Below are 27,057 nucleotides of genomic sequence, written 5' to 3' on the forward strand. Positions count from 1 at the left end.
GGTAGGCTATGTGCGCGTCCCGAAAAGAAGATAAAGGGGGGTAAGCTATCCTTCCCGAGTGGGTAAGCTATACCATGCACCTGTCCGACCAGTACCAAACGCCATTCAAAAGTCCATCCATCGATTAAACAAACAAGGGAGAAGCAGCATGTGCTAGAAGGAGAGCAATAGGGATGTTGAGGTGTGTGCAAGCAGAGAAGTATGGAACCCTCGTCGCTTAGATCAACTCGAATCCATCATCCTCATCCACAACACTCTTCACCACAACAGGAGTAGCCCTCTGCTTTGGGCTTCCCTTCTTCTTCCCCTTCGCAAGAACGGTCTTCTCGCCCTCATTATCCAACACCTCATACTCGCCTTTCACAATGCGCTCCGTCTGCTCGCTAACCCATTTCTGCTCCGCGAGCTCGACCAAGCCGCCAAGGTCGACCGTTCGGCCCTTGTCACCAGGGCTGGGACCCCTGCTGTCGAAGCTATAGAGGACCTCGGCGTCAGAGGCGGAGTTGGTGTGGATCATGGTTTGGATTGGGGAGTTGGTGTTGTTGGTATGTTCGGGGAGGAGCTCGAGGAGGGATTTGGAGAGTGGGGAGGAGGTGTGGTCATTGGATTCGATCACGGCGGAGACTTTGTGGGCTGTGCGGGAGGAGGTGTAGTTTCCGTTTGGCTTTGGGTTCTTGTTTGCGTGGGACTTGTGCATGCTGTTTCTGTTAGTGACTTGTGGATTGGTGGATAGGGTCAGGTCTTACATCGAGCTCCATTGCTTCATTGGGCGGACCTTGTCCTTTGGGAAGGGGAGCTGCTGCTCGGTGCCGTCGAGTTCAGAGGAGAAGGGGATCTGGGCGCCGGCCAAGGGGCGGTGACCGTTGCTCCATTTCTGGGAGTGTTCCTTCTCCCGCTTGAATGGGAGGGAGTCTGATCGGATATCGCGACGCTCAAGAGGGGATGTTGGGCTTCTGGTTGAGGTAGCAGACATGTTCAGTGATAGTATCGAGTTGGTAGTTTGTTGTTCTGTTGAAGGAATGGTTGGAAGTGACGGTTGATGGAACTGGCTGTGTTGATAAAGCTTGCTTTGAGAAGTAGTAGTGGATTCACGAATGTTCCAATCCAGGGAATCGCTCTTTGTTCTCGGTGTTTCAGGTGCCCAATGACAAACAAGAACCAATCTTTCGGATTCTTTCAATTTCGTTATTCGCGGGTTTATGGAGGAAGGAAGCAGGGAGATGCGTTGTTAAGAGGGTCGTTGTCGAAACGAGGGAAGTCCCGCCGGATGACTGTGCTACTCGAAGCGAGTCACCACGAGGCTGACTATAGATTCTCGAGTTGGAAGGAAGGAAGGCGCAGACCACGCACAGTTAAGTGGTGGTTCGTGATGCTGGGAGATGACGAGCGCGGGCTGTAAGACAAAGAGATGCAACGGGGCCGCGTTGGGGAACGGCGAGTGACTCAAGGAGGCTGAGCTAATAAAGAGGGAAACAGGATAATTGGCAAATGAATGGAATTATCCGCGACTGAAAAGAAGATAGCAAGTAGTAATATGAGAAATGGTCTGAATAGCTGATGGATGTTGGGTTATTGGGTTCCAGATGGGGAGAGGAAGAGAAGGAGAGATGGGGAGGGCGCGTCTGGTCTTATTGACTTGGGATCAGCCAGACAAGGCCCGATGGCGGGCGGTCATCGAAGCCCTTGTCCAAGGCTGGCTAAGCTGATGACCTCGGTATCACCGGACCGAAGCAGCAAGATAACAGAGTGCGAGACACAGAGCAGCCATTCCGGGTTGTCGCGAGCGATGACACGGGTTAGCCTGTTCCTGAGTGAGGTGTGAGGTGTGAGGTGTGTGAGGGAGATTGGAGAGATTGCAGCAAGCGCGCTCGGCGGGGTCTAAGGTACGTAGCACCGAGCTGAGCTAAGGTGAAAGTAGCACGAGTAGCTGCGATAAAGCTGGGCGGTGATTCAAGCGTGCATGATGCAGCGCGATAAGAGAGTGCCACATCCAAACATCCACACCATGTGTGACGCCCGACCAGAAGCCCAAGCAAGCTTTGTTGGGAATTGCCTCAACGTCAGCATATTTGCCAGGTTCCGATTCCAGTACACGTCTGGCCGTTCTGGCTGCTGAATGGCTACAGGAATCGACGATGGGAACTGGAGGCGTTGCTGATGCTTATCACGTGGAGACTACTATTATTAGAGCTTTCCAGGGCAAGCTTCACTCCAAACGCGTCTCGCCTTTCTTGCTTGCTTGCTGTGCCTGCTTCATGCTTGCTCGGGCGAGCGCCTCCAGCCTTGCATTGTATCACTGAAGCCCCCCCTCCCCCATCAACCTCCCCTCGGAGTACCGTCGAAATCTTCTGCATTTGAAACTGCATTGGGTGCAGCAAAGCGTTGACATCATCCCACTCTCGCAGTCGAGGTCTGGATCATCAGACACACCTCTCAATCCATCAGCATGTGCTCAACCCACCTTCTCTTTTATTCCATTTATGCTGAGTGAGATGCCTCAGCTTGATGGCTGTTTGGGATTGTGCCGAAATGCATAATGACGCTTTTGGATAGGGACCCAGGTTCACCTGAGACACCACTGAACTGATGCACGTGGCTGGTCACGTGTCAGCAACAGACCTTAAGAATCCCGGGAGAATTGGGTCCTAGTTAATGCATGCCATCGAGATCTGCTTCTTGCGTGAAGCTCTATCATCTGTATTTCTCTTCTCTCCCCTTTCAAATTTCTGGCGAGAATGGTTCAAATATCACGTGATATGAGGCTTGGCGCTGGAGAGCAGTTCTTCCCAGCCTTACGCAAGCACATACTTCACAACATTTCAAAATTTCATCAGTGATGAGCGACACGCCTTCCTAGAATTTTCCTTGTCCAATTCCAAACAATGGAACCGTCCCTCCCATCTCCAGTCCAGGCTCGCCCTCACAATTATGATGGCAATCCGCCCTCTGGGCTCTCCTCACCATTGCATTGAGCACCATGACTCAATCGTCCTCATCATCAAACTCACTCTTCTCCGATCCGTTCTCGTTATTGCGAGCTTCGCCAATACTGTGTCTAGCCGATCTTCTCGTCATGCAGATGTGGCTACTCACCCTGACGCTCTTCTCACGTCCGAGGCTATCATCCTTGGAAGCAGTGCGGTGCTTCCGCAAAGAAACGGGCCTTGAAAAGAAAAAGGAACGCCTTAGTGTCCTGACCATCGTCCTATTTGTTCTTGGTCCTCTGCCACAATTCATCAACCCAAATGCCTGTACTGGAATTCCATGGATATTGGCCTGGAACTGGATATTCATTTTGTGTTATTTCTTCACTGCGATCTCAATCGTGTGTGACCGCGGCGAAGGCCACCCCCCTTTGAGAGCTGGTACGACATTGAGCCTTAGAACCAAGGCATGCCAAAGAGAATCTCTCAAAGGATATACAATCTGGCTTTTTTAGCTCAGCTAGCCTTCTCGGTTTGGCTTATCAGAATGTCATTCTACACACATGCTATGCACAGATTCCTTGGCACGCTTATCAGCATTGTATACTTCTCGATTATGGTTATTAGCTCGCCTGGGTGGTCAATGGCCTCAGTCTTTGGCGCTCTCACAGTTGTGCAGGAGTGCTTCAGTTTTCGGGGAGGTTCGCATGGGCGTTGGCGCTGGCTTTTCATCTTTATCTTTGTATCACTCATTGTAGCCAACTTATACTCGATGTCTCCTTTCCGCTAATCGCTTCTGGACCCTTTTCAAAACCAGGATGGTGCTGTACCCTTTTCGGCCCGAGCGATCGTGCTGTTGACCACCCTTATCCTTGGCAGCGCTTGGGGGGAATTTCTCACTCTCCTCTCCTGTCCGAAACAATTGGACCAAATTTCGAGATCTCGCTTCATGCCTTCCCCAACCGTGATCTAGTCTCTGGCACTTCAATTCCTCGCACATCTAAATCTTCCCGCCGGCCGGACACCTGGGCGAAAGCGGTAAAAGACCCGATCTTTCTTGCTAGCCTTCAATTATTCTTCGCGCTGACAACGCTGGTTCTCGCTCTTGCCTATTATTGGCAGATTTATGTCCCATCAGATACCGTGAAATCAGATTGGGTGGATGTCTTTGGCTGAGGTGCATTGTTTGGAGACTTGCTGGCAAGGAAAAACTATGGACACGGCGAACAAGTGGGAAGACAAAGTGACCGAGTCTTTTAGCGTTCAGATGTTCTACCTCAAATGTTTCGTTTGTCTATGGAGGGAATCCTACTAACTAAATAGTCTTGGTCGAATTATAGTCGTTCTGATGAAGATGTAGTAGTACGAGCATCAGCGAATTCTACTCCACAACAATCTAGTTGTCCCGTATTCGGGAGTGACGTCCACAAATTAGGCAGCAGGCACCCCCCTCGCTTCCCCAAGCAGCCCCTCTTTATTATTAGCATCACTCACCTTTCGCAACTCATTCACAACCTCAATTCACACAACAATGGAGACTCCACTTCCAGAGCCCAAGGCCTATGATGGCAATTGCCATTGCGGGGGATTCAAATTCACCGTCAAAATGCCCTCGAAGCCCTACCACACCTGTAATTGCAGCGTGTGTCAAAAGGTAAGTGCTATCTTTATCACTCCCAAACACACAATTTAATCTTTTTCCTCCATAGAAAGGAATTATAGGGATGTGGCCTATCGAAGACGAGGACATCACTATGCATCAAGGCAAAGGCACCTTGACAGAATATCAATTCGGGCGCAAATACCTCACACATCTCGTGCGTTCACTCGCCCAACTTTTCATCATGAAGAATTTACAAATCTAATCTCATACTCGGAAGTTCTGTCCCAAATGCGGCTCATCGGTCATGGGGCGCACGAATAAGGGCGAGACCAAAAACGGTATCAATGTACCCTTTCCCTCCCTCCAACCCTCGCAAACATCACACTAACGCCCCCAGATCCGAATGCTCAAAAACTTCCATGAATATTTTGAAGCCAATAAGCACGACAATCCTCCTGTGAATTTCGCCGCCGTCGAGCCGCAATATAAGGCGCCGCCTTTCCCATCTCACCCAGACGCCGATAACCTGCAACCGGATCAGAAAATCTGCAATGGTAATTGCCACTGTGGTGCTGTTGCGTATGCTGTGAAGACGAAGCCGCTAGAGGAACAGAAGGTTATGTCTTGTAATTGTAGTCTTTGCTCACGTGTACGTCTCCATCCTCCCTCGCCGTCCCCTCTTGCCCATTCCATCTGACAAACAACCCAGAACGGCGATCTCTGGATCTATCCACCAAAATCCGCAGTCATTATCCAGGGCGCAGAAAATCTAACAGACTACAAATTCCTGTCCGAAGATTCGCTGCATTCTTTCTGCAAGATATGCGGAGTCTCGGTATGTGTTAAGGTAGAGGATGGAGAGGAGGATCCGGTCATGCCGATTAATGTCCGGACTATGGACGGCGTTGATATTTCTACTTTGACCTTGCAGAAGTATGATGGTGCGAAGAATGATCCAAAGTACGAGGTTTGAGGGACACAAAGTAAGACAAATACACGCAACAATATCGGAGAGACGCAATCAAATATCCTTCCCCAAAGTTCTAACTGGGGTTACAGTTCAAGTGACGAGACGTGCAAAGTGCATGTCAAGTGCATGCAATTACGGTGCTCTACAGCAAGTAATCTCGTGTTCAGTACGAAGCTCATTCCAAGCCGGCTCGCGATCCATGCATGCAATGCTTGAAATGGTGCAACCCTCCATATCTACACCCATTTTCCACACCTCATTCTACATCAAAGCCTCAAACCATCTCTTACAGTAAAACAGTAAACAGCGCAAACCCCGCCATAACAGCCGCCCCGGCCTCCGAGAACAAGGTCCCAGCTGAAGCCTTGGCTTCGAGCTCGTTGCTGCCGGACCACTAGGATGAGTTAGCAACAGCAACATGTTTTCCTTCTTCCAGGAGGAGGAAGGAGATTGAGACACTGCGAATCACATATGGGGCTTCCTGGGCTTTTTAGCAGCACAAGGATGTTCGAAATGGAGATCGTGATGTAGCCAAACCACTTCATGAAGTTTTGACTGCAGAAGCCGGTGTTGTTGGGGAGAAGACGTGAAGAATGGGGATGGGAAAAGGGGCTCGCTTAACAACAGGGGTGGATTGTTCACATAGGTTTTCCATGACCAGCAGGCTAGTACGGAAGAACGAATCCAAACCTTGATCGAGGATACACATCCTTAGTTCTCCCAAAAGGAGCTATTATGAAGCTAGATGAGAAACCGATCGAGGGATAAAAGCAAGAAGATTTTGAAAGCCCTTTTGCAGGCGATGGAAAGGGCTTTCATTTCTTCACACTCGCACTTGGCATTGCACTGGCGATGCTTAAATCTCTCGACGGGTGGTGCAGCTGAATTCGAAAGGCCTAATTGGAAGTGAATTATTTCCGCGAACGTGAGACAGTTAAAGGAAAGAAAGAAAAAGACGTATTTTCTCCCTTTCACGAAGCCCGAAATAGGCTGCACGGACCAAGCCCCGCGTCGGTAATTGGCGGGGTCTTGATCGTCCCAGACCTCGATGCATATTCTGACCATCATACATTTCAGGTTTGTAAAGCTCTAATTGGAGAAAGATAATACCAACAAAGAAACCCGCTTCTGGCCGTTAGTTGACATCTGACAGAATGGCGTTTTAAGTTTACGTTTTCTTATCTCGATCTTTACATCCCTCTGTGACTCATGACATCAAATCGTTTTGCCGGCGGGGTGATGCAAAAGACATTGTGACTCTTAGCCTCAGAAACCTAGTCTCACAACAACATCAATTCCTCTGGCAGCATTTCGACACGATGGCTCTTCATGATCTCCTGCCGGGTAACGCCATCAATCACCCATTGCTCACCATTCTCGCGATCCCCACAATTCTCCTCCTGGCCCGCTCAATCTATCGAGCCATCTTCCATCCAATCTCGCATATCCCAGGACCTCTGGTCCCAAAACTCACCTCGTTATGGCTCTACTACCACGCATATATTGGGGATGAAGCAAGCACCATCCACAAGCTCCACGAGCAATATGGACCGTACGTTCGTGTCTCCCCGAATGAAGTAGATATCAGCGATGCGGAAGCTATAGCACCCATCTATGTCACAAGAGGAGGTTTCACCAAGGCACCATGTTACGCGAACTTTGATATCGATGGCCATAAAACCATTTTCTCGACGACGGATATGGATTATCGAAAGCCGAGAGCTACAGCAGTGGTTTCGATGTTTTCAACGAAAAGCATAAGGGAGAACGAAGCAGCAATATATGGCTGTGTAGACCGCATGGTGTCTCGCATGCAAGAAGAAGCTAAGACCGGGCGTCCTGTCAACATCCTCAACATTGCACGCTCTCTTGCAGTTGACGCTGTTTCCACCCACCTGTTCCAAGAAAACTACAACGCTACCGCAGAGAAAGGAAACCGGCTTTCAGTCTCCGCCTTCGTAGATGCCTTCGTGGCTGTGGGGCGATTCTTCTACCTCCCGAACACAGCATTCACCTGCCTTGAATGGGCGCTCGAGAAGCTTGTCCCGGATGAACATACAGCTACGTCCATGGAAGTGGTTGACAAATTTGTCGACAACCTTGTGTCTTCTACTCCAAAAGGAGCGACGAATTACCCCGGTCGATTGATGGCAATTGGCTTAGAGAGATCCGAAGTCAAGGCCCAGTGCAAAGATCTGATTTTCGCGGGTACGGATTCAACGGGAATGAATCTTGCTACGATATGCCGACAGCTTGCCTTGAACTCTGACAAGTCCGTTTCACTCCTCTTCAAATCCTCTCTTAACTTTCAGCTCATGAAAATTAGATATGAGACCCTTCGCACCGAACTCCTAACCAACGCTCAAGCAGGCGAAAGCCGTCAAGACGCCCAATCCCTCCCCTACCTCTCAGCCGTAGTAAAAGAAGCCCTTCGAATCAGCATGGCCAACCCCACCCGCCTCCCACACATCGTCCCCCCCGCCGGCCTCACTCTCTCCAACATCACCATCCCTCCAGGCACAATCGTCGGTATCTCAGCTTACTCCCTGCACTTTAACCCTACCGTGTTCCCCTCACCACACTCTTTCATCCCGGAACGATGGCTCCCGGACCAGGTTACGGAGGAAATGGGTAAGAGTTTCTTTGCCTTCGGGGCTGGGAGTAGGGCGTGTATAGCGAGGAATTTGGCGATGACGGAGTTGTATTGGGCCACGGAGAGGATTGTCGAGGGGGATGTGCTGAATGGTGCGAGGACACCGGGTGGTAAGGAGGAGAAGGTAGAGATTTATGAGTGGTTCAATAGTAGTGTCAAGGGGGAGAAAATTGAGCTTGTTTGGGAGGGGTGAAGGGGTAGGAAGTGGAAAGGGGCTTAAGATGGAACAAAGCAGGGCTAAATTATAATATCCCCTGTCAACCTTCGCCAATGGATTCAGACTGAGAGTCGTACTATTAGACTCTGTACCTCAGTAGGTGTGTATCCCGAAGCAATTGCTCTTCGGTAAATATGAAATGCGCCATCACACAGTGCCCAGGAAGAGAAGGCCCAGACTCTTATGAAGCAGTAAATAATTGTCCTGATATCTAGCAATTTTGAAACAGAATCGTATCAGACTATATGTGGTTCTCAAATGATTGTCTGTCCATACGAGATGGCTGTCTTTGAACCACCTGGTAAAGTGGAATAGTTTCCTCTCATCCAGTCGCAAAAGAAAGATAGAGAAATGACAGCAACATAATCTTCCATGGTATAAATGTTCTTGCTCTTGCATGTTGGTCTTTCGTTGACTCTTCGCCCGTCTCTCATCTTTCATTTCTCACCCATATCAAAGCATTTCCTCTAGCAACAACCGTCTGATATGTGACATTTTGAGATTGAGGTCAAGACAAGGCCTTCCCTATTGCAATGCTGACATAGCTGAAAACGAAAAGCGAGTATGCCCTCTGGAATATCGAGAGTAGAGTACTGTTACTGAGGTGACCAAACAGTAGAAAGACGTTAAAAATAATGCGAGAAGGAGCGAGAAGGGAGTGGGTTGAGGTCAGGCAGAAATTCAGGCATCAAGTTTTGGCGGGGTTTACAGTAGAAGGGTTCACTGGCCAACCGCCCAAACTACTCAACCGCCCAAAATCGCTACCTTCAAAAAATCATAATTCAACACCCATATAATATTTTACTACCAAATTAATTATTTTCTGAAGCTTTTTTAGCCCCTCAATATTCCTGTAAAGAAAAATCACTATGCCGAATTTCCGGATAATTCTAATAAGCTCTCTGAGAGTATGCAATTACAGATGGCCCATAATAATTATCTCGATTATTGTGATGCCCACATTGACGAGCGTCCAGCTGGATTTAGTAGCCTAATTAGGCTAGTGCTTATGTGGGATCGCACTCCCAAATTGGGACTAGTGCTTCCGTACATCCAGCGGAACACTAGATTCTATATATGGAGGCATGCGAGCTTTGGAAATGGGCATCGATTAGTTTATTACTGAGAACCAGTTCTTGGAATCAATTATACTTCCACGCTTCACTTCATACTTTACCCTATATTCCACCCCTTTACCTTGACTACTTGCGTAGCACCCTGCTATATTGGGAGCCTCACAATTATAATACTAGCAAGAAGACTAAATCTATTCGAAAATGCGCAAGAGAGTATGGAATTATATACGAAATCCTTCGAGATCGAATTAATAGAGCGAAACTAAAGGAATAAGATATAGCGGCAAGATAGTATTTATTAGGGAGGCAAGAGGCAGTTATTTAGTATTATATTTGAAAATTGGAAGTATAGGGCTGGCCCTTAATAGTTTATAAGATTTATTATATAATAGTAAATTCGGTTAATATTTGAGCTTTTATATTCAAAAAATTAAATAGTATCTAAATTATAATTAAATATTTAAGTAATATAAGCGATTCTTTATTCCAAGAATTAGGTACTTAAATTTAGTCTTATTATTCTACTAAATGCAAGTTACTAATTCTTACCTCAAAGAAAATTCAATAAGAAATATTATTATAATAATACAAAAAACTTTCTAATATACTCTCTTATATTAAGCTATATATTACTAAAGAATTTAGGACATTATATAAGATATTTAATTAATTATATAGAAATTAGTAAGGGATAAAGATAGCGGGATAAAAATTAGTAAGAAAATGCCAAAAATACTACTAAATAAATAATTTTAGCAATATCACATACTTTTAAAGTAATATATAGCCATTAGGGGGTTGAGAATACTATAAAGTATTAGTATTTAATAGGAATTAAATTTTTATCAAGGCGTTAATTAAATATTAAGATTTTAATTTTGGGCGGTTGAGTAGTTTGGGCGGTTGGCCAGTGAAACCTTCTATCGTTTATCTTAGCGCCACATTATCGCAACTTTTCCGAATTTATCTTAAAAAAATTGTTAGCAAAACATCTTCGAACTCTATCTCACCACAACTCCCCAAGAATCTCACAATGCCAAAAGCCATGACTCCAGTATCTGCTGAGCGACAGGCGCGACGACACAACCCCCTGGAAGAAGACCTCACAGCCATCGGCCCCTTGAAAAACAGACCTGGGAAGAGAAAGTCCAGACATCAAGATGAAGGAGAACAATTCGTGGATTCGAAAGCCTCGAGAAAGATCCTGAGAATTGGACAAGAATTAGCGGATGAGGATGCGGAGGAGAATCAGGTCCAGAAGCCAAGTACTGCTTTTGACTTTGAGTCGAGATTTGGCGGTGAAGAAGACGAGGAACCATTTGAGGATGCTGAGGCTTGGGGAGATGAAGAGGAGGTTGAGGAGATAGAACTGGCTCCGGATGATTTGGAGACTTTCAGCAAATTCTTTCCGACGGAAGAGGATCCTTTATTAAGAACAGGTTGGGGTGGAGAGGCGGACGATGCAGATGAAGGACCGGGGACTAATTTGGCGGACCTGATATTGGAGAAGATTGCTGCGCATGAGGCGGCACAAGCTGCGAATGGAGGAGTGGCACAGAATGCGCCTGGACCGATAGATGAGGACTTTGAGATACCTGCGAAGGTTGTGGAGGTGTACTCAAAGTATGACTTCCCAAAGCCAGTCTCTCCTCAATTGCTAATTCGATGACAGAATTGGCCTGATATTATCGCGATACAAGTCCGGAAAACTACCAAAACCCTTCAAGATCCTTCCCACCGTTCCTCACTGGGAAGATATCCTCGAAATCACTCAACCTGAAAAATGGACACCGAACGCATGCTACGAAGCAACCAAGATATTTGTATCGAGTACGCCGACCACAGCACAACGATTTATGGAGATGGTGATCCTTGAACGAGTACGAGAAGAAATACACGAGACGAAAAAGTTGAACGTGCATCTGTTCTATGCTTTGAAGAAGGGATTATATAAGCCTGCAGCATGGTTTAAGGGATTTCTGTTTCCTTTAGTCGGAAGCGGTACTTGCACACTTCGAGAAGCACACATCATTTCCGCGGTCCTCGTACGAGTCTCTGTGCCAGTTCTGCACTCAGCAGCAGCTATCAAAGGACTTTGCGATATTGCAGCCCAGGAATCGTCCGCGAGAACTGAAGGTGGCGGGGCAACGAATATCTTCATCAGGGCTCTGTTGGAGAAAAAGTACGCGCTGCCATACCAAGTCATCGATGCTCTCGTTTTCCACTTTCTACGATTTCGAAGTGTGGACCCTGCGAGTGTGAAGCCCGAGGATATTGGAGATGCAACGGGAGGGGTTTCGGGACCAGGATCGAAGGAGATTAGATTACCAGTCATCTGGCACCAATGTTTATTGGCGTTTGCACAAAGATACAGGAACGATATCACCGAAGACCAAAGAGAGGCGTTATTGGATCTCTTGTTGACAAAAGGACATTCCAAAATCGGTCCAGAGGTTAGGAGAGAACTGTTGGAGGGGAGAGGTAGAGGGGTACCTATCGAACCGGAACCACCGTCTTTCGGGGGCGATGATACCATGATGGTAGATTAATTTCAGACCTCACACAATCAAAACCCTTTAATTTTCCCAATTGATTTTTGCCGCCAAGCAACTTAATCCTAAAAGAGCTCCAATTTGCGAGGGGTACGACAACTGGGATTAGGCAGCGATATAACGCTGCGCCACATTCGTCCCCGATATCTTCAGCCTCGCCGATCAGCCTTAAATCATGGGCAGACCTCGTCTTTAATTCAACGTCTCTTCTTCACATTCTCTCTGAAATTGATCCTGCTCCATTGAGCACCTTGATTGAGACCTCCACCAGCAAGATGTCCTCCTCTCAACCCCCAATCCCACAAAAAGACACCTCGGAACCCTCCTACGCCGTCCACCGCCCCATATCACAACCCGGATCCTCCTCACAACCACAATCCTCAACGCCCACCGAGCACGATGATGAAAGACCCAATACCCCTCCCCCGTACTCTGGTCCCACCAGCCCTCAGATGACCGCTCCTCCAGCCCCTCAACCCCAACCCAACTACCCAGGCCTTCCTCGACTCGACTACACACTCTACTCACCTCCCAATTTCACGCTCTCCACCGACCTCACAACACTAACCTCCTACACGCCCCCATTATCAACCTATCCAACCTCCTTACTCCAACTAATTCAATCCCTGGCCTCCATCCCGCCAAAACCGACGATCCGCATATACGGCAGCACAAACAATGAAATAGATTTCGACGTCCGTGTTAATATCATGAACCTAATTGTGCCAGAGGATGAGAAACGGAGGATGAATTACGTGAAGTTGATTGGCAAGGGGGAGACCGGGTATAGGGGGGATTTTAAGAAGAGTAGTTTTCCGGAGAAGGCAGGGTTGGAGGACTGGTGTAGGGGGTATTGTGAGGATTCTGCGGGTATAAAGCAGTTCGTCTCCCCTCCCCTATATCCCCTCATTTCCATTTCCCTCAAAAAGGGAACGGGAAAGGAAGCGGAGCATAAAATTTGAATGCTGATGAGAAGAATAGGTTTGCATTGGACAGAATCGTAACAAACTGGGACACCTCCTACCTCGAAGGCCGCCTCCTCTCCCTCATCTCCAGCACCTCCTACAAAGGACACGTCCAGATCTCGTTCCCTCTCACGCACTCCCGGGTTGTAGTCCACTCGCCAGATAAAGTCAACAGATTCTTCTCTAATGTCGCTAAAGTCTTCACGGGGACCAAGAAGTACGAGGTTATTAAGAGCGTGTGGCCGTACGCGGATATCGCGAGAGGTGAACCAGGGAGGAGATGTGCCGTTCAGGAAGAGGAGGTCTGGTTTGCGGATTGGAGGGATGCGATTAGACACGCCGTTATTGGCAAGAGGAAGGGCAGGGTGACGGTTGAGGATCGGTTGGAGTTTTTGATGGAGCCAAGGCCGGAGGAGACGGGGAAGATGGCTGAGTGGTGAGCTGTATAAAGCGGCTCATTTGAGGCATGTTTGTGATTCCTAAGAGCTGCGGGGCGGGTGTACTGGAGTCTTGTCTTGAACGACTGGTAATTTTCTCACTTTATGTGTAATCTTACATCAGCAAAGGACATTTCGTCTTGTAAATATTTGATTGAATAAGTCCATGGTGCATCTATAACCTTGCAGAGATTTCAACAACTTCGCTGTCCTTAAAGATCTGCTTGACCGGCTTTCTCGTTACCGGTACAACTTCAACTTGACCCTCCCATGCCATAGCCTTGACAATCTTCCTCCAAGACTCCATCGCCCTGTTTGCATGCTCAACCGGGACCTGGCTCCCCTCCACTGTCAAACTCCGATTAAACAACTCCATCGAAATCCACCCCTTATACCCCAGCCCCTCCTTCTCATCACAAATCGCATGCAGCACATCCATCACAGGGAGATAACCCCCTCTATCCTCCTCACATATAAACAACCGACAATTCCGACTCCAACTCATCCTCGGCTTCTGCCCCTCGACATGAAACTCATGGCTCTTATCCAATGGTCTGGATAATCTCTCAGCGTCGACAACTTGAACATAGAACACCTTCTTAACATCAATCTCCTTCACCATTCTCCTCATACTCTCTCTAAACACCACGTCCGCATTCTCCACCTTCCCATCTGCCCGCTCAGGGTCCGCGTATTCTCGTCCAGCGATATTAAAGGTATCCAAACACATCCCGAAGTTGTCTCTATCGACAGCCTTCACGACACTCCATGCTTTCTCCCACGTATCGTTGAAAGTACCCCAGCATAAATTCTCATATGCGAATCGAAACGGTGGCTTCTGTGCGGCTCCAATATCGGCAATTTCTCTCAAATCTTTCGAAACGATCGAGATATCGCCAGTGACGCCTTCGGTCATAAACGTGCAAGGGATCTGAATTACATCTGTCCCCAATATCCGCGCGATCTCGAACCAGAGGGTAAGTTCCTGAAGTTTTGCGGCTTTGACAACGGGGTCCAGGAGGCCCTCGCAGTTGTTAAAGGGGCCTATGCCCATGACCTCTAGGTGGAGCGAGTCGCATAATCGGCGAATTTGGTGTGCGGCCAGGATCTGGTTGGAAGGTGTGGCGCCGCCGGCGAAGCTGGAGGCGAGGTAGAGAAGGTCTTCGAAGAAGATTTCTATTGCTGGGAACCCGGAGGTGGCTGCTGCGGTGAACTTGGGGGGGATTTGGTGTGCCCAGGCACGCTGGGGAGTGTTAGTCAAGGATCGGGAGGAAGATAGAGGGTGGTGAAGGGACTTACACCGAGGGACATGCTGCAGATTGCCGGTCTGTAAGACATCTCTGTGGCTGATTTTTATAGAAACGTGTTGATGTCGATCTTTGGACAGTGATGTGAAGGCAGAAGTGACAGTAAATTCGGATGTTGAGGACGGGAGAGACTTGATGTACGGAGGGTTCGCAGATAAGTGATAGGCAGGAATTAGAAGTGGATATAAGAAGACCTGAAGCTGGGACTGAGCCTCAAGTAACGTGATGAAGTCTTAGTCTTCGGAGATCTTCACAAAATAATCTATTTAAAGGGAATTTGCGAGGAGGTCAAGTAAGACCACAAACGAGTACCGGTAAGAGGTATGAAAGAAGAAATAAGAAACCCGTCTCCGCGCCACAAGTCCAAGACGCTTATCAACTTATCTCACCCTTCTCCATCTCCAAGGCTCCTCAGGTGGAGAACGTGGTTAAAGCATTAAGAGGGATATCCACGGCTTTGCCCATCCCCCCCTTTTCACCTCGGACTTCTCGGCCAGTGACCTTGCACCGACCTTGAAACTAGATCGCAGAGAGATAGGCAGCCGCGCTCGAATACCCTTCTAGAATACGCAGTCCAGCCGTCGTTTTGATGCACGACATTGAGTCGTTTTTGGCTCATGCAATGGGGATGGTGGAGGTGAACGTCGGCAAGAGGAGGACAATCGTCGCAGGGTTGAGTGTTTTTCCGGCGGGAGAAATTTTAACCTTAAAGCGAGAGATCTGCCAAGACGTCACGTCCAACGCCCATCTCCTCTCCTCTCGTCTGGCACACCCAAGAATCCCCAAACGAAAGCAGCGGGATTATTCATGCAGATGCAACTGTCCCAGAGAATGACTCGGGGATGAAAAGAGGCACGGGGAAGTGCGGGGACTGCCCTTTTCCCCCGCCCTGCGAACTCGGCTTGAATTTAGTAGTATCTCACCAGCACAAGGTAACGAGTATTGAATAGGTAAAGCTTACCAATAGCTTCTCTTCAATTCCCCCCTCTCTGTTCTCTACTTCTTTTATGCTTTCTAGTACAGCTTTGGACGAAAAGAGACCTTGCCTCACTCCTCTAATCCTACAGCAAGCACAATGACCACCTTAACTCCCTCATCCTCCTCAAAACTCAACATAGCAATCATAGGCGGCGGCCTCATCGGGCCCCGACATGCAAAGTCCATTCTCTCCAACCCGAATACCTCCCTCATCGCCCTCGTAGACCCGGCTCCCCACGGCGCGGCCCTTGCTTCCTCCCTCCAAACAGCCCACTACGCCTCTCTCTCCTTGCTCCTCTCCTCGCCGCACCGCCCCGACGGAGCGATAATCTGCACGCCGAACAACACACATGTCCCCTTATCCCTCGAGCTCATAGCTGCTGGAATACCGGTCCTGGTGGAGAAGCCGATTGCAACGAGGATAGAGGAGGGATTAGGCTTGATTGAGGCTGCGAAGAGGGAGGGCGTGAGCTTGTTGGTGGGGCATCATAGGAGGTTTAATCCTTATCTGCTTGCTGCGAAGAAAGTGCTCGATGAGGGGAGTTCGGGGAAGGTGATTGCGGTGCAAGGGACGTGGTGTTTGAAGAAACCGGATGAATATTTCAATGGGATCGGGGCGTGGAGGAGAGGGGAGAGCGGTGGTGTCGTGTTGATTAATCTTATTCATGAGGTTGATTTACTTCAGTATTTGCTGGGGAAGATTGTGCTTGTGAGTGCATTAGAGACGGCGAAGACGAGGGGGTTTGAGGCTGAGGAGGGGGCTGCTATCCTCTTGAGGTTTCAGAGTGGAGTGGTGGGCACGTTTATATTGAGTGATTCGGTGCCTAGTCCTTGGAACTTTGAGTCTGGGACGGGCGAAAATCCAACGATTCCTCATGTGGAGAAGGGAGAGGGGGCTGGCGGCTTTTATAGGATCATGGGCATGGAGGGCAGTTTGAGCGTGCCGGACTCGAAGAGGTGGAGTAATGAAGGTTGGAATGAGGTGTTGACGACGGAGGATTTGGAGGTGGATAGAGCGAAGGTTCCATTTGATTTACAGGTTCAGCACTTCTATGAGGTGGTGAGGGAAGGGAAAGAACCAAGTTGCACTGGGGAACAAGCTTTGAGCGCGATGGTTGTTTGTGAGGCTGTGAAGAGGAGCATGGCGAGTGGTGAAGCGATGGAGATCGACGGGTTCGAGATCAAGGAAATAAATTCATCAAGATCTAGAATATGAACCATAGAAGATGTATGCATAGTTTGCCCTTTGAAAGCGAGGTCATTTTCGTCTGCTGGTGGTGCCTCGCTTAGAAGTGACTTAGCGAGGACAAAAAAAAAAGATACAATTATGACCACCACACTTTGAAACCACAAAATCGTGACATTCCAGAGAAGCAAAAGAAATCCCTTCGGACCAAGAAACTCAGCTTTCGCTTGGTTTACTTGTGGCAGAGCATATCATCCTCACACGCCGTTACTCAAGTTACCCCATTTGTAGATAGTTTCGCTACCTCAGGAGAAGTTAGAGCCGAGCACATACTACTTTACTTGATTCAAGTGTACGCCCAGAAACTTAACTCGCGCCAAGTTTACGACTAGAGACCTCTTACACCAAAAATGCTTATTTGGGTATATTAAAGCGACCCCCGATCTCGCTTGTTCGGAACGGAGAAAGTCAACAAAGCTATCCGACCAGAACCTTTAGCGCTTCACAAGTTCACTCAATCTTCTGAAATGTTTCAACATGATGGATCTTGCTTTTATACCACATCCATTCGTCATGATATTCGTCTAAGTCGTAAGATATAACATGTATGTGCCCATTTTCATGCAGCTCACCTCTACCCAAGTCTTTCTAACCCAGTCCAAAACGCCTCAATAATCATTTAAACACTCTCCTCAACATGCGCCGCCTTCTCCCCCATCTCATCTTTATCCAACCCAATCCCGCTCCCCTCAACGTTATGTCTAAACTGCTCTTCGTCCTCCCTCAACTCAATCATCACAACCTTATGCGCATTCCTTGGCTTCAGATCCTTGCTGAACAAGCGATCCATACTCTCAAGCGGCACACCTTTTGTTTCAGGTAGCAGAAAGAACACGAAGGCGATAGAGCACAGCATCAGCGAAGCGAAGAAGAAGTATACGCCGTAGCCCATGGCGGTGAACATTTGCGCCGTGAAGCGCGCGACGAGGAAGTTGAAGAGCCAGTTCGATGCCGCTGCGAAGGCTTGGCCAAGGGTTCGCACGTTCTGCGGGAACATCTCTGAGTTGTATACCCAGGGTGTGCCGTTCCAGGAGGGCGTGTAGAAGATGGTCCAAAGGTAGAAGAAGGCCATTGCTGATATGCCGCCTGAGGTAATATTTGCGGTGGGGTGATGAGATGGGTCTGCGATCTTGATATATGCACCGACATAATACAGGCACAGAGCACCGCCGAAAGCACCAAACATGAGGAGGTTTCGGCGGCCGAGGTTGTCGATGAGGAAGAACAGCCAGATGATGGTCACCAGCGCCTTGACGATGCCGAAGATGCCAGTGGTGAAGAGCGAGGTATTTGTGCCCGTGATACCGATTGATTTGAAGACAGTTGGGGAGTAGTAGTTGATGGCGTTAATTCCGGAGGTGTTCTGCCAGAAGAAGAGGGAGCAACCGAGGAAGAAACGATAGGAGACTTTGGGGTCGTTGGCGAGGGCTCTAAATGGTTGCCAGAACCCGAGTCCAACAGTAGCGTGTTGGTGCTCAAGAGCGGCATCGATAGCTGAGACTTCTTCAAGCATATAGACGTCGTTGGTGTCGAGCTTTCGGATCCAGCAGAGATTCTTGAGGGCCTTGGCGCGTTGGCCACGGCTCATGAGCCAACGCGGAGACTCCCGGATGAAGAAGAGACCAATGAACATTAGGCCAGCTGGAATGAGTTGGATTGCGAATGGAATGAGCCACTGTTCTCTTGATGGCTTCATGGTCGTAGAGACACCATAGTTGATCCAGAAGCCCACAACGCCTCCAATTTGCCAACCCATCTCATAGAGTCCGACGAGTCGTCCTCGAATAGCAGGAGGTGCCAGCTCAGATATGTAGATAGGGGTAAGATTCGACGCTCCGCCAACTCCAATACCTGCAAGGGTTCTTCCGGCGTATAGCAGACCCAGACCTCTCTGTCCATTTGCGCCTAGCATGAGTCCAGCTCCAAGAATGAAAACAGCAGAAAAGACTTGGAGACCCTTCTTTCGTCCGAGGTAGTGACCAGCAGCATAGGCGAAGAATGCGCCGAAGAAGGCACCAGCTTGGTAGCATGAAACGATGTTCTCGGAGATCAAGTCGGATTCTGCTTTCGAGTATTGCGCCCAGTTGAATTCAGTTTTGAAGGAGTCTAAAGCAATAGATCCTCCGATAAATGCAGAATCATATCCAATCATCACCGCGCAGAATGCTGCGCTGTTGACTGATTAAAATCATTTCCGTCCACTTTGGGCGATGAGACTTACACTGCTGCGCAAGTATACACTCGGTAGTTGTAAACGCATTTTGGCGTGGGCCTATCTTCTTGTAGACTTAGGATACTCATCTTGGACGATGAAGAGGTCCCCTTTTCAAGGAACCCTGTGGAGTTGAAACCAGAAACGAGTCAGGATAACTCTTCAGAGGTCTCTTCGGTCCTAACTTGCAGTGGTAGATGAAGCCTCCCCCAAAAGAGCTGAATACTGAGAATGAAGGGGAAGGGAAGAGACAACTCGCAACGGAGCACCTATCTTATACTCCATTTTCAAGCACCGAGGAGGAACCTCAGATCTGGGGAGCGGCAAGGTAACACAAAACAAACAGGGACCGGCCCGCTGAAGTGCGTCCACTGACTCGCCATCCGCAGCCGTTTCGGTTGTGGAGACGCCAACTTTGGGGCAGAAAATTCTCCCGACAGGCCAAGCAGAGTGAGAAGATGACCAATTAGGCCTGGAAAAGGCATGTCATGATGTCGGGCGGCGCATCCTTGCTGCATCAGCTCTCACCAGAAACATCGTGGTATGAAGAACTGACGCTTCACTTGAAGAACGCTTTCAAAATTCGCAATGCCCAACCCTACCTTCGAGTCTGGACTTTTGGAAGCTGAGAGCTAGGAACCCTGATTTCTCGTAACAATCGTCAGTTGAACAGATGTCAGCTTTGACATATATCAACTACCGTACCGGTACGCGCTGGCGTGTTGATCGTTTGTCATTCCGGCAGCGCCGGCGAGAAATGTTTCACTAAGTCGGGGTCTAGAAAGGCCCCCGAAGTGCCCCCGTCGGCGTTTGGAGGGGCGGAGCGAGGCACTGTACTCCGCACGTCCACTCTTCTCCCACTCTTCCCCCCTCAACAAACCCCACACCCACGATCAAATGACGGGTAAAGAATTACAAGAATGCACGATTCCCGGTATGACATATACTGTGCACTTGTACAGCCCCTCCTTTGCAGATCTTGCCAAGTGACCTTACTTTCATCTTCTCACGAGGCTGACCCTGGTTCTCTTCTTCCGACCTTCTGCAGTGTTTCTTGTGTAGTCATATTGAAACTGCTTCCGAGGTCTGCTATACTCTCTTCCAAGCCGAGCTGAAGACGCCTCCGTCTACTTCTTTTCATAGGAGCCTTTCTTTTGCAAGAGCAAACCTCAATCTTGCTTCCGATTTATTCTCTACCAACAGACGGCCCACTCCCTATCCCAATATTAGATATTCAATTTATACTGGAAGTTGTCCACTCACTTGGCATCAAATTCATAATCTACACGACCGGGCACGCCGGGCACTCCCTTGGATTTCAAACAGAAGCATCTCGCAATGCCTCAGTCACAACCTCACACTGAAGCTCCGGCCGTACCTCCTCCAGCACCCTCAATCGCACATCTGGACAAAGTGAGCTACCTCTTCGGCTACGGGATAGCACACTCACTATCACCACACCTTCACAGCACAGTCTACTCAGCCCTTAAGCTTAACTATCAATACCTCCTCTACGAATCTCGGAACCTGGAAGCATGTCTAGCCCTCGCTCGAGAGCCCAAGTTCTACGGAGCAGCAGTAACGATGCCTCACAAAGTAGCCATCATTCCTCATCTCGACGTCCTGACCCCTGAAGGAGAAGCAATCGGAGCCATCAACACGATCTTCCTCCGCTCCGCTCCGGATGGGACACGACTTCTATGCGGCACCAACACAGACTGCATTGGAATTCGGGAAGCCATCCTGCAAAACGTCAGCAAATCAGATGCTAAAAATATGGAAGGCAAACCCGGAATGATTATCGGCGGCGGAGGCACGAGTCGTGCGGCTGTTTACGCACTCAAGCACTTCCTCGGCTGCTCGGATATCTATCTCGTCAATAGAGATAAATCCGAAGTGGACCAAGTAATTGCTGAATGCAACAGCAAAGGCTTCGGCGACGGATTGAGATATATCTCATCCGTTGCTGAAGCGGAAGAGTTGGAAGGACCAAAGGTCATTATCAGCGCGATACCTGATTTTGCTCCAAAGAGCGAGAGCGAGTGGACGGCAAGGAAGATCATCGAGACGATGTTGGGGAAGAAGGAAAAAGGGGCTATTTTGGAAATGTGTTATCACCCGAGTCCGAATACGGCTATTGATGCTCTTGCGAGAAATGCTGGGTGGAAGGTTATTGGCGGTGTAGAGGCTATGATTTGGCAGGGGTTGGAGCAAGATAAGGTGTGGCTTCGGAGGAAGATATCCACTTTGCCTGTGGAGAAAGTGAAGGAGGTCATTGCTGCAGAAGTGTCAAAGCCTCATCTATAAATGATCGGTCTTGGATATTCAGGAACATTTTTGGGCAATGACAATGATGAGGAGAAAAGTATCTAGGATTGACGGTACGTAATAGACAGACTGGATATTTTAGCACGGAGTTCAGGTTTTTTTTAATTAACAATCTATAAACATATCAAGCCTCCAACCCATTCCTTTAGGCCCCAGGCCGTGAGTAATCCAGCCCCTGAACCCTCTTCCACGTCTCTCTCACCACTCTCTCTTGCGCTTTCCTGCCCGTCTCCCCATCACTATCCCCCGCCGGTCGAATCGCCAAATACAGCCTACTCCCTAGTCTGACCTCCTCAATGGGGTCGGTCTCAGGATTCGGCGGGGGATTGGCTGATGTGATGAGCCCCCCGGCTTCCCTCAGAATCGCAATCCCAGCTGCGACGTCCCTGTGGTGCACAAGTGAGCACAGGATGCCCGGCCGAGAAACGGAAAGGAACTTACCACTCCCAGCATCCACCTTCCCACCAGATGTCAAAGGATCCCGCTGCTACGTAGGCAAGATCGAGCGTCGCACTGTTGACATCAAGTTAATCATAAATCAGCCCACAACTCTTTTTCTGCTGCGAATTTCTAAGACCGTTTCAGGAACCAAGAAATACGAACCTTCCCAGACTCCTTACGCCATGAACCATGCCTCCCTTTCCCCCACGCCCTCCAATCTCAGCCGCCATATTCACAAAACTATTTACCTTCCTCCACATATTTCCCCCCTGCGTATCCCTCCTATCCTTCCCCCACTCACAGCTAAAAATACAACCTTTCGGCGCCTCTTTCGGTAACACCGCCTTCGGACTATTAACCAACGGCAACCTCTTCCTCTCTTTCTTTTCACTCGCATCATCTTGCCACGCTCCATATCCTACCAAGGAAGAATAAGCGGTATCGAGGAGAGGTTGGTAAATTACTCCGATGATAGGGACACCGGAGAGGACAAAGCCGATCGAAACGCAGAACATGGGGAATAGGTGCGTGTAGTTTACTGTTCCGTCCAAGGGGTCCACAACCCAGGTTGGTGAGTTGTCTATCAGGTATTGTTTTGAGGAGCCGGAGGAGTAGGTTTCTTCGCCGATGAATCTGGGGGGTTTGTAAGTCTTGCTTTCATTCATCTCAACCTCCTTTGTCTCATGTCCCATCACTCAGCTCAACCCCAACCCACAAGTCCATCCGACGAGGAAAGAGGAAAGGAAGAGAAAGACATACTTGTGATCCGGATATTTCCTGTTAATCTCATCCTTCACGAACGCTTCAACATCTGTTTCACGTGATTAGCCCCTCCTTCCTCCCCAGATCAAGCGACTCACCCAAATCCGTCTGCGTAACAATATCAACTGCATTCATCTTCTCCTCCTGCCTGCCCATGTCCCGTCCACTGGCCGCACCCGTCCTCTTTTCGACCCCATCAATGAGGATCTTTCCTGCTCTCCGGCCGAGAGCTAGTGCAAAGACATAAATATCCTTCAATTCTGCTTCTGTAAAGGTTTTGGCCATCTTGTATGGGTGGCCAATGGTATGGGAGGTCAATTGGAGTAAGGTGTGGAAGGACCTTCGTGATTCTGTGATTTTGGCGTTTGAATTGGAGAGTGAGGTGAGGTGGGATGTTGATAGTGGGAAAGAAAAGTCCGATGCAAGGCGAGTGTAAGCGTCAGCAGTGCACCAGGTGGGGTTGTGGGGACGGAGGGGCTGTAAGTTCTTCCGATAGCGGGCAGGGGGTTCAGCGATCTGTTGATCATATATACTTGTGGATTTGGTGTGCAAGGCATTACTATAAGTTCTTCGCTCTAGAGAGGACGATAGTTGAAGGAATCTTGACCTAGTATGCAATATTCATATTCATGCACTGACAATAATCTTCCCTCTATGGTGAGATACCAGAACTCATAACATCCAACAGCTTTTTGTTATTCATCCACCACCTCTCCCTACCGTCCTCTGCTCTTCGGCCGCACTCAGCGCCTGCAATATTTGCCCTGCCTCAATCCCCTCATTCTCGTCACCCACAGCCACTCCCATTCCTAATCCTCCAAACCCAGGTGTTATAGCCATCCCACCAAATACATTCCCACTCGCGTCAAAGAAATTCGTCGTCTCGGCATTGGAGTTGGCAACCAGCTGCTGGAAAACATTGTTTTGTTGTAGGGGATCGGGCTCCTGACAGAAGGCGTAGAAATCTTGGTTCATGTTGTCGGACTCGGTGAAGCCTAGGTTCATGAGGCTTTGGTCCCAGTTGCCGGACCTGGATGTTCTTGTTAGATTTTGGGATAATTGGAGAAGATGAATGTCTCGTCAGGTTCGGGACGATTGAAGAGGGATGTTCTTGCTTGATTGGGAACAACTGGGAAGAAGAAGAAGAGGTTTCGACTCACCATTCCGTCGCATCGAGACGCATGAGCTCGTTAAACATGGGATCGAATTCTACGTCTGCAGAGCTCATAGTCAATGAGCGATGCAGTTGTGGGTTATTTGGTGGCGGAATGTTAAATGAAGGCTGTGGTTGTAGGCTCGTTATAGTGGCGGGCGACTTATCAATTGACGTGGAAGTGCGCTTGTTTTGATACGGGGCGTAAGCATTTTCGTACATATTGAGAGGATTCTGTGGTAACCCGTGGCCTGACGATTGTCCGAAAGACGAGCTCCGTGGTGTCCGGGCTTTCATCGACTGCATTGTGTTCCTCGGAGTGGAGGCCTCGGGCCTGGTTATTGTCCTAAATATTTGAGGACTGTGAGAATTCATCGTTTCATGACTTGCTATACTTTGAGGTGTCTTCCCTCCGGACATGGGGGTATCAGTGTCTTGGCTGGTGCCACTTATCAAGTCAAAAGCAACTTGGCTGTGTCGCCGAGGTTCTGAAGTTGCTTGGTAGGTTATGGAAGATTTGAAGGTTTCGAAAACAGGCCAAGCTGATTCCATGGCATCAAGGCAGTGGTCCAGATTCCTCTTCCAATCATTGAGAGTTATATGCGTACTCTCAATGCTGCTCTGGACAGTATGAACAACATCGTATGCTGTTTTGACGAAGTACTCATAGGTTGGGGGGACTATCAAAAGCCCCTTCGGTAACGGTAAAGTCAGTAGTTGCTCGATGATGATTCTTCGGGGAGAACTGGGGCCAATGGAGGAAGGTACGACGTAATAATCAGAAATAGGAAAGGGACATCACCTACAAAGTTGTTCGAATGTTGGTTGAGAAGCCCAACTACTTGCTTTGCGGACCTGGTGCATGGTTCCAGATCCACTGCTTCATATTCGTTGCTGCGTGGAAGCAGTTGCGATGCGGCAAGCGTCGTGACGTATATATTATACAGATGGTTCTGATGTGGAAGTAAGAGTGTCGATGGGTCGCCATCGTTCGAGATGAAATCAAACAATGAGCCAGGCTGTGATTGGATCCAGATATGCAACTTGTCTTGCACAGTCGTACTAGCTTGCAAGTAATTGGCACCTGGAGGCACACAAACAGCATCGTTTAACGACTTCAGCAACTGAATCAGCCGATTGAAAGTGCTGAGAATCGCAGCCGGGACCCGGGAGCTGCTACACCTGCGCACGTTCAGGCAGTCTGCCCACGGATCCCATTCTTCCAAGCCATCCTCTTCGACGAGTCCGACTACTTCGATTTCGTCCGATCTCAAATGTGGCCGGCGTTTCAGACGAGCTGAAATCAGGGTATCGAGCACGAAACAGCCCAGGAAAACATGCTTCGATCTCGAACGGGACCTTACAGAATTCGAAGAAAGCTCTACAGGATGGTCAAGCTGAAGATCAATTGCAGCTCGAACGGCTTGGCCAATCAAAGACCAAGCACGGCTATAATGACCCATACCCATATTTGAGAGTGTTAAAATCAGGAGAGCCTGCACGTGACCTGAAATTTGTTAATTTAAGTGCTCAACAGAATGGTATATAGTGGTGAGCAAAGTTCCTAGCAGTGCAGGATGAATGGAGCAAGGAGGGAGCAAACTGGACATTAGGGTCCCTTGATGCATCTGCTCCTTCTGATAATGGAGCGAAATTAAAGCTTACCAAGTTCAAGATTGCCTTCCTCGTTAGGAATGAGGGCTCTTGCTTGCGAGTACATTCTCTCCGCGGTCCACACCATCTCTCCAACATTGCCTAGAGCACGTGGGATATTATTTATAGCTCTATGCTGAAACTTCGCATATGCAATGGCCGCCCATAATGCGGCGTTTTCCCCAGATGCTGGGGTTGACCCCGTGTTGCGGTTCTGAGAGTATTGATATGAGGTTCGTAACAAGTCATGCTTCTCAATAATTGGCAGCCAAGAATGCGTATATGAGAAATAGACATCCAGAAGATGCCAGGTTTCTGAAGGTAGTTCTGGGAGATCGATGTTAGCAGCAGCTGGCGTACCACCTGAGATCGCGCCATGGGCAGTCGAAGGACTGAGTATTGATTCATACTCTTTGACCAGGAAGTCCTGTGCATTTTTTTGTCAATATTTCATGGTACTGAATGTGCTCGGAACAATGAGATCAAAGGGATGGCGCTCACATCGATGGCTGAGGATACTCGGGCCTCCGGTTGTGGCTTTTGATAGTCGTTCTGTGATGTCATACTGGCAGAGGTTTCCTGCCATTGGTTCCCATTCTGGTAACCAGTGGATGTTTCGAGTCTTTTGGAAGACTGAGCATCCGAGTCGACCCTCTTTCTTTTCATAGTCTCAACCGAAGGCTCTTGGGATGAAAGTAACCTCTCCAGCTCTCGTGACATCTGAGACTTCCGCCAAGTTTCCACCCACGCTTCTGAGTTATCTAGCCAGCAAACACCGATGTTATTAAACGTTTCAGAATGAATCAACAAAGGCTATATGGAATTAGGCTCACTCTCGTCATTCCACACGCTGAGGACACTTTCGTTGTCCTCATTGCCAGCTAGCGCGGTCAATATGCTGTCTTCGATGGTGTTGACCTCTTTTATAGCTATTCCCCACAGCTTCTCGAGTCCACGTACATATCCTTCAGGCAATCCTCGCTTCTTCACATTCGCGTCATAGGAACAGGATCTACCATTGGTGACACAAGTTGAACAAGCCTGTCTGATTTTAGCATTTGGTGTCCCAAGATGTGTGGTACACTGGGAAATCGAGTCCAACGAAATATCCCCTCCACCCACAACAGCGCAACGAACCAAGGTATACCGGACATTGGAAAGACTTTCTCCTGGAACAAGGCTTTGCCGCAACTTCCCAATGTTCTAGCCCCACCTCAGCATTGATATATGTATGAAAATCCTCTCACCGGCTTTTTGCCATCGCATTTGTCCTTCCTACTTCGACACCTGTCACAAGCCTGTGATACTCGCTTTCGAGGGCCATGCTTCCCAGGCTTCTGAATCTCCTCGGACGACTTCAATTCTTCCTGCTTATGCTCCGCCAACTTCGGATCGCCCAATGCTTGTGGTGCCATTTCCGCGTGTGCTCTTCAATTTAGACGGTTATGGGTTCGGATGTGGAGTCGCCCTCAGGGCAAGGCCGCGAGAGTTGGTCATCCGGGTTCGGCTTGTCCAAGCATGAGGGTATTCGACGTTGTACTCTCGCAGAGCTGGTCCGGGGTAATGAGGATGTCGGGTTC

At 48.8% G+C, this 27,057-nt stretch overlaps 12 protein-coding genes across 12 annotated transcripts; 7 read left to right on the forward strand and 5 right to left on the reverse strand.

Moving 5' to 3' along the window:
• Nucleotides 1-217: 217 nt before the first annotated feature.
• Nucleotides 218-973, reverse strand: K444DRAFT_540366 (uncharacterized protein; the record flags this gene model as incomplete). The annotated part of the gene is made up of 2 exons (XM_024875709.1): nt 218-704; nt 747-973. The coding sequence occupies 2 exons, from the start codon at nt 971-973 to the stop codon at nt 218-220; spliced, it is 714 nt and encodes a 237-aa protein (XP_024730991.1).
• A 1,769-nt stretch (nt 974-2,742) lies between these two features.
• Nucleotides 2,743-3,563, forward strand: K444DRAFT_135463 (uncharacterized protein). The gene has a single exon (XM_024870501.1). The coding sequence runs from the start codon at nt 2,978-2,980 to the stop codon at nt 3,437-3,439; it is 462 nt and encodes a 153-aa protein (XP_024730992.1). The 5' UTR covers nt 2,743-2,977; the 3' UTR covers nt 3,440-3,563.
• Nucleotides 3,564-4,450: 887 nt separating this feature from the next.
• K444DRAFT_598507 (uncharacterized protein) lies at nt 4,451-5,826 on the forward strand. Its single transcript, XM_024878539.1, has 5 exons — nt 4,451-4,578; nt 4,634-4,741; nt 4,805-4,873; nt 4,925-5,176; nt 5,237-5,826. The coding sequence occupies exons 1-5, from the start codon at nt 4,456-4,458 to the stop codon at nt 5,498-5,500; spliced, it is 816 nt and encodes a 271-aa protein (XP_024730993.1). The 5' UTR covers nt 4,451-4,455; the 3' UTR covers nt 5,501-5,826.
• Nucleotides 5,827-6,679: 853 nt separating this feature from the next.
• On the forward strand, nt 6,680-8,513 carry K444DRAFT_598508 (cytochrome P450). Its single transcript, XM_024878540.1, has 2 exons — nt 6,680-7,769; nt 7,824-8,513. Exons 1-2 carry the CDS (start codon nt 6,817-6,819, stop codon nt 8,341-8,343), a joined length of 1,473 nt encoding a protein of 490 aa, XP_024730994.1. The 5' UTR covers nt 6,680-6,816; the 3' UTR covers nt 8,344-8,513.
• A 1,963-nt stretch (nt 8,514-10,476) lies between these two features.
• Nucleotides 10,477-11,992, forward strand: K444DRAFT_634863 (rRNA processing protein-like protein Bystin; the record flags this gene model as incomplete). The annotated part of the gene is made up of 2 exons (XM_024883801.1): nt 10,477-11,066; nt 11,116-11,992. The coding sequence occupies 2 exons, from the start codon at nt 10,477-10,479 to the stop codon at nt 11,990-11,992; spliced, it is 1,467 nt and encodes a 488-aa protein (XP_024730995.1).
• A 278-nt stretch (nt 11,993-12,270) lies between these two features.
• On the forward strand, nt 12,271-13,400 carry K444DRAFT_540175 (uncharacterized protein; the record flags this gene model as incomplete). The annotated part of the gene is made up of 2 exons (XM_024875687.1): nt 12,271-12,875; nt 12,977-13,400. 2 exons carry the CDS (start codon nt 12,271-12,273, stop codon nt 13,398-13,400), a joined length of 1,029 nt encoding a protein of 342 aa, XP_024730996.1.
• Nucleotides 13,401-13,572: 172 nt separating this feature from the next.
• On the reverse strand, nt 13,573-14,735 carry K444DRAFT_540339 (xylose isomerase-like protein; the record flags this gene model as incomplete). The annotated part of the gene is made up of 2 exons (XM_024875706.1): nt 13,573-14,640; nt 14,697-14,735. 2 exons carry the CDS (start codon nt 14,733-14,735, stop codon nt 13,573-13,575), a joined length of 1,107 nt encoding a protein of 368 aa, XP_024730997.1.
• A 555-nt stretch (nt 14,736-15,290) lies between these two features.
• On the forward strand, nt 15,291-16,939 carry K444DRAFT_618553 (NAD(P)-binding protein). The gene has a single exon (XM_024881344.1). The coding sequence runs from the start codon at nt 15,780-15,782 to the stop codon at nt 16,896-16,898; it is 1,119 nt and encodes a 372-aa protein (XP_024730998.1). The 5' UTR covers nt 15,291-15,779; the 3' UTR covers nt 16,899-16,939.
• Nucleotides 16,940-17,432: 493 nt separating this feature from the next.
• On the reverse strand, nt 17,433-19,229 carry K444DRAFT_598525 (general substrate transporter; the record flags this gene model as incomplete). The annotated part of the gene is made up of 2 exons (XM_024878541.1): nt 17,433-19,099; nt 19,150-19,229. The coding sequence occupies 2 exons, from the start codon at nt 19,227-19,229 to the stop codon at nt 17,548-17,550; spliced, it is 1,632 nt and encodes a 543-aa protein (XP_024730999.1). The 3' UTR covers nt 17,433-17,547.
• A 924-nt stretch (nt 19,230-20,153) lies between these two features.
• K444DRAFT_618555 (uncharacterized protein) lies at nt 20,154-21,602 on the forward strand. Its single transcript, XM_024881345.1, has one exon. The coding sequence runs from the start codon at nt 20,479-20,481 to the stop codon at nt 21,445-21,447; it is 969 nt and encodes a 322-aa protein (XP_024731000.1). The 5' UTR covers nt 20,154-20,478; the 3' UTR covers nt 21,448-21,602.
• On the reverse strand, nt 21,540-22,800 carry K444DRAFT_618556 (protein qutG). Its single transcript, XM_024881346.1, has 4 exons — nt 22,770-22,800; nt 22,072-22,720; nt 21,910-21,981; nt 21,540-21,854 (listed from the first exon to the last, which is right to left on the reverse strand). Exons 2-4 carry the CDS (start codon nt 22,599-22,601, stop codon nt 21,614-21,616), a joined length of 843 nt encoding a protein of 280 aa, XP_024731001.1. The 5' UTR covers nt 22,602-22,720; nt 22,770-22,800; the 3' UTR covers nt 21,540-21,613.
• A 570-nt stretch (nt 22,801-23,370) lies between these two features.
• Nucleotides 23,371-26,892, reverse strand: K444DRAFT_540246 (uncharacterized protein; the record flags this gene model as incomplete). The annotated part of the gene is made up of 7 exons (XM_024875694.1): nt 23,371-23,701; nt 23,832-24,517; nt 24,631-25,331; nt 25,490-25,904; nt 25,979-26,238; nt 26,311-26,518; nt 26,725-26,892. 7 exons carry the CDS (start codon nt 26,890-26,892, stop codon nt 23,371-23,373), a joined length of 2,769 nt encoding a protein of 922 aa, XP_024731002.1.
• Nucleotides 26,893-27,057: the final 165 nt, after the last annotated feature.

The sequence above is a fragment of the Hyaloscypha bicolor genome (genome assembly GCF_002865645.1).
Source record: "Hyaloscypha bicolor E unplaced genomic scaffold K444scaffold_136, whole genome shotgun sequence".
In the NCBI taxonomy this organism is placed as follows: Eukaryota; Fungi; Ascomycota; class Leotiomycetes; order Helotiales; family Hyaloscyphaceae; genus Hyaloscypha; species Hyaloscypha bicolor.

Bases quoted from the DNA above. Each gene is read 5' to 3' on its own strand.
- K444DRAFT_598507 (XM_024878539.1), top strand. From the start codon at position 4,456: ATGGAGACTCCACTTCCAGAGCCCAAGGCCTATGATGGCAATTGCCAT. The intron at 4,579-4,633 runs GTAAGTGCTATC...TTTCCTCCATAG, and splicing joins ATTGCAGCGTGTGTCAAAAG to AAAGGAATTATAGGGATGTG. The intron at 4,742-4,804 runs GTGCGTTCACTC...CATACTCGGAAG, and splicing joins GCAAATACCTCACACATCTC to TTCTGTCCCAAATGCGGCTC.
- K444DRAFT_135463 (XM_024870501.1), top strand. From the start codon at position 2,978: ATGACTCAATCGTCCTCATCATCAAACTCACTCTTCTCCGATCCGTTC.
- K444DRAFT_618553 (XM_024881344.1), top strand. From the start codon at position 15,780: ATGACCACCTTAACTCCCTCATCCTCCTCAAAACTCAACATAGCAATC.
- K444DRAFT_598508 (XM_024878540.1), top strand. From the start codon at position 6,817: ATGGCTCTTCATGATCTCCTGCCGGGTAACGCCATCAATCACCCATTG. The intron at 7,770-7,823 runs GTCCGTTTCACT...CATGAAAATTAG, and splicing joins CTTGCCTTGAACTCTGACAA to ATATGAGACCCTTCGCACCG.
- K444DRAFT_618555 (XM_024881345.1), top strand. From the start codon at position 20,479: ATGCCTCAGTCACAACCTCACACTGAAGCTCCGGCCGTACCTCCTCCA.
- K444DRAFT_618556 (XM_024881346.1), bottom strand. From the start codon at position 22,601: ATGGGACATGAGACAAAGGAGGTTGAGATGAATGAAAGCAAGACTTAC. The intron at 21,982-22,071 runs GTTCGTATTTCT...TGATGTCAACAG, and splicing joins GGCGTAAGGAGTCTGGGAAG to TGCGACGCTCGATCTTGCCT. The intron at 21,855-21,909 runs GTAAGTTCCTTT...TGTGCACCACAG, and splicing joins GAAGGTGGATGCTGGGAGTG to GGACGTCGCAGCTGGGATTG.